Raw genomic sequence first — 1,947 nt, forward strand, 5'->3', positions numbered from 1 at the left:
GGTTCGATCCCCGTACGGGCCAACGTGCTTTTGAAGCGGACACTTGATGCCCAGTTTGACATTTCTCAACAATGATTCCAGAAATGCTAATCACATGGCAAACAATGCTTGTGTTTGTGCCATTACCGTTGAAAAAAATACCCCAGAAACCATACATCTACATACCAAGCTATAACATGGAGAGTACAAGCGTTTGTGTATGTATGTGCCTGTGGAAGTAAATCCTCACAGTACTGCAAAAATAGGAACAAAAGTAATAATAAATGAACAATGAAACTGATGACCACTTCTTTTGTCTTGTTAGTATTATCCTCATCAGCTAATCAGCTATTTCCAATGCTGACAGTACAACAGCTCACAGTCTGACAGAGCACAAGTTTCAATTAGACCGATCAAGGCCATATTATAGACAGCAGCTACAGTTTGAGACAGTACATCCTGTTACATATATATATATATATATATATATATTATGATGCCTAACACACATGTAGCCTTGGGGTGCTGTTGTGTTGCTGCCACAAACATGCTTCCATTAAAGAAAACTTGAAGCTCATCAGACTAAAGGTTCCCAGTCTATAAAAAAGCAAATGCATCATGCTTTCACTGCACTGACAGCATAATAAGATAATAAAGCATCCACCCAAGGACTACATACAGTTACACAATTATGAATGCTTATGAGTGCTATAGGAGTGGAAAGTAGACACTCTGCATATTGACGCTGTCCTTACCTGATAGACGTTACTTTTATTGTAGTGCATGTTCAGTATGCGGTAAAGCTCTGTGTCTCGGCCCACTCGCAGCTGACTCTCTCTGCCCAGACGTGGTGCACCTTCCCTGGGTTACACAGACAAAACAAGAAATGGAATCACTGTAAAATGCACGCTGACAATGCTGACATTTATTTATATTATTTATACTCAACTAGTATTCATTTTGAACAACAATCCACCTCCATAATAGTTTCTAGTGTTGTATTATGTCAAGAAAGAATTAAAGTGCTATTGTTTCATTTCTAACAGTCCTGACGTTTCAAATTTTGCTAGTTTTAGACATTTAATACACACTTATGTTGAAAAACAAACCCAGTACCTGTGTGGTGGTTAAATTGTTTCAAATAGTACTAGAGGTGGTAATTTCTGTAAATTCAGTGGCAGCTAATGTTAAAAATTCAGAGCCAACATGCTAGCTCCTATAAAACCCAGTCCAACAATGTAAATTTAGCAGCAAATGAGTTTAACATGAACCAGTGCCAGCTCAAACCAACCGGGTGAGGGCCTCGCGGACAGCCTGTCGTGCAAAGCGCTCCATCTGGATGTAGAAGAACTCTCTGAAGTTACTGAACCATTTAATCATCTGGGAGGTCACACAGCGGTTAAACTAGACAGTGGACAGGAAAACAGCAGGACATTTAGAATTAATAATTATATTAAACAATAACTTTAAACAGAGCTTGAATCAGCAGATAGATCTTTCTTTAGTTGTAACCTGAACCTCGGATTGTAATTGATTAAATAAAAACACCTTTAAGTTTGGGTTTTCACCACGACGCCACTTTGTTTCACAGTTAGAGATAATGTCAGCTAATACTGGCTGATTACATATACTGGTATCAATAAATATTCAAAAAGAAATTATAGTAAATACTTTTTCCAAAAGGCCACATTTCATTGTATTTGAGGGTCAATGTTTTGCGTTGTGTTTGTAATTATTTTAGAATGTATTTCTAGTTAACATCACACAATAGTAAAGCTTTCTTTCTAACTGTAAAATATGCGTACTGTGGAAACAATCCTTACTGTGGTTAATGGACTGCTTCAACCTCGAGCTATGTCTCTGGAGTGACAGTATTGGTAATGGGAGGATTGTCCAGCCGAGCACATAATATCGGTTCAAACGCCATCATACATATCCCTTCAATATGGCCGGTTAGCTCAGTTGGTT

General features: G+C 38.1%; 1 protein-coding gene across 1 annotated transcript in view; it reads right to left on the minus strand.

The window, feature by feature from the left end:
• prox3 (prospero homeobox 3) overlaps positions 1 to 1,947 on the minus strand; it is a 12,098-nt gene that overhangs the window by 4,017 nt on the left and 6,134 nt on the right. The window contains 2 exon segments of the mRNA XM_035675287.1: positions 735 to 840; positions 1,271 to 1,383. Coding sequence (XP_035531180.1) covers positions 735 to 840; positions 1,271 to 1,383 — 219 coding nt within the window.

The sequence above is a fragment of the Morone saxatilis genome, unplaced genomic scaffold, assembly GCF_004916995.1.
Source record: "Morone saxatilis isolate NCDOM2014 unplaced genomic scaffold, NCSU_SB_2.0 Contig4, whole genome shotgun sequence".
In the NCBI taxonomy this organism is placed as follows: domain Eukaryota; kingdom Metazoa; phylum Chordata; class Actinopteri; family Moronidae; genus Morone; species Morone saxatilis.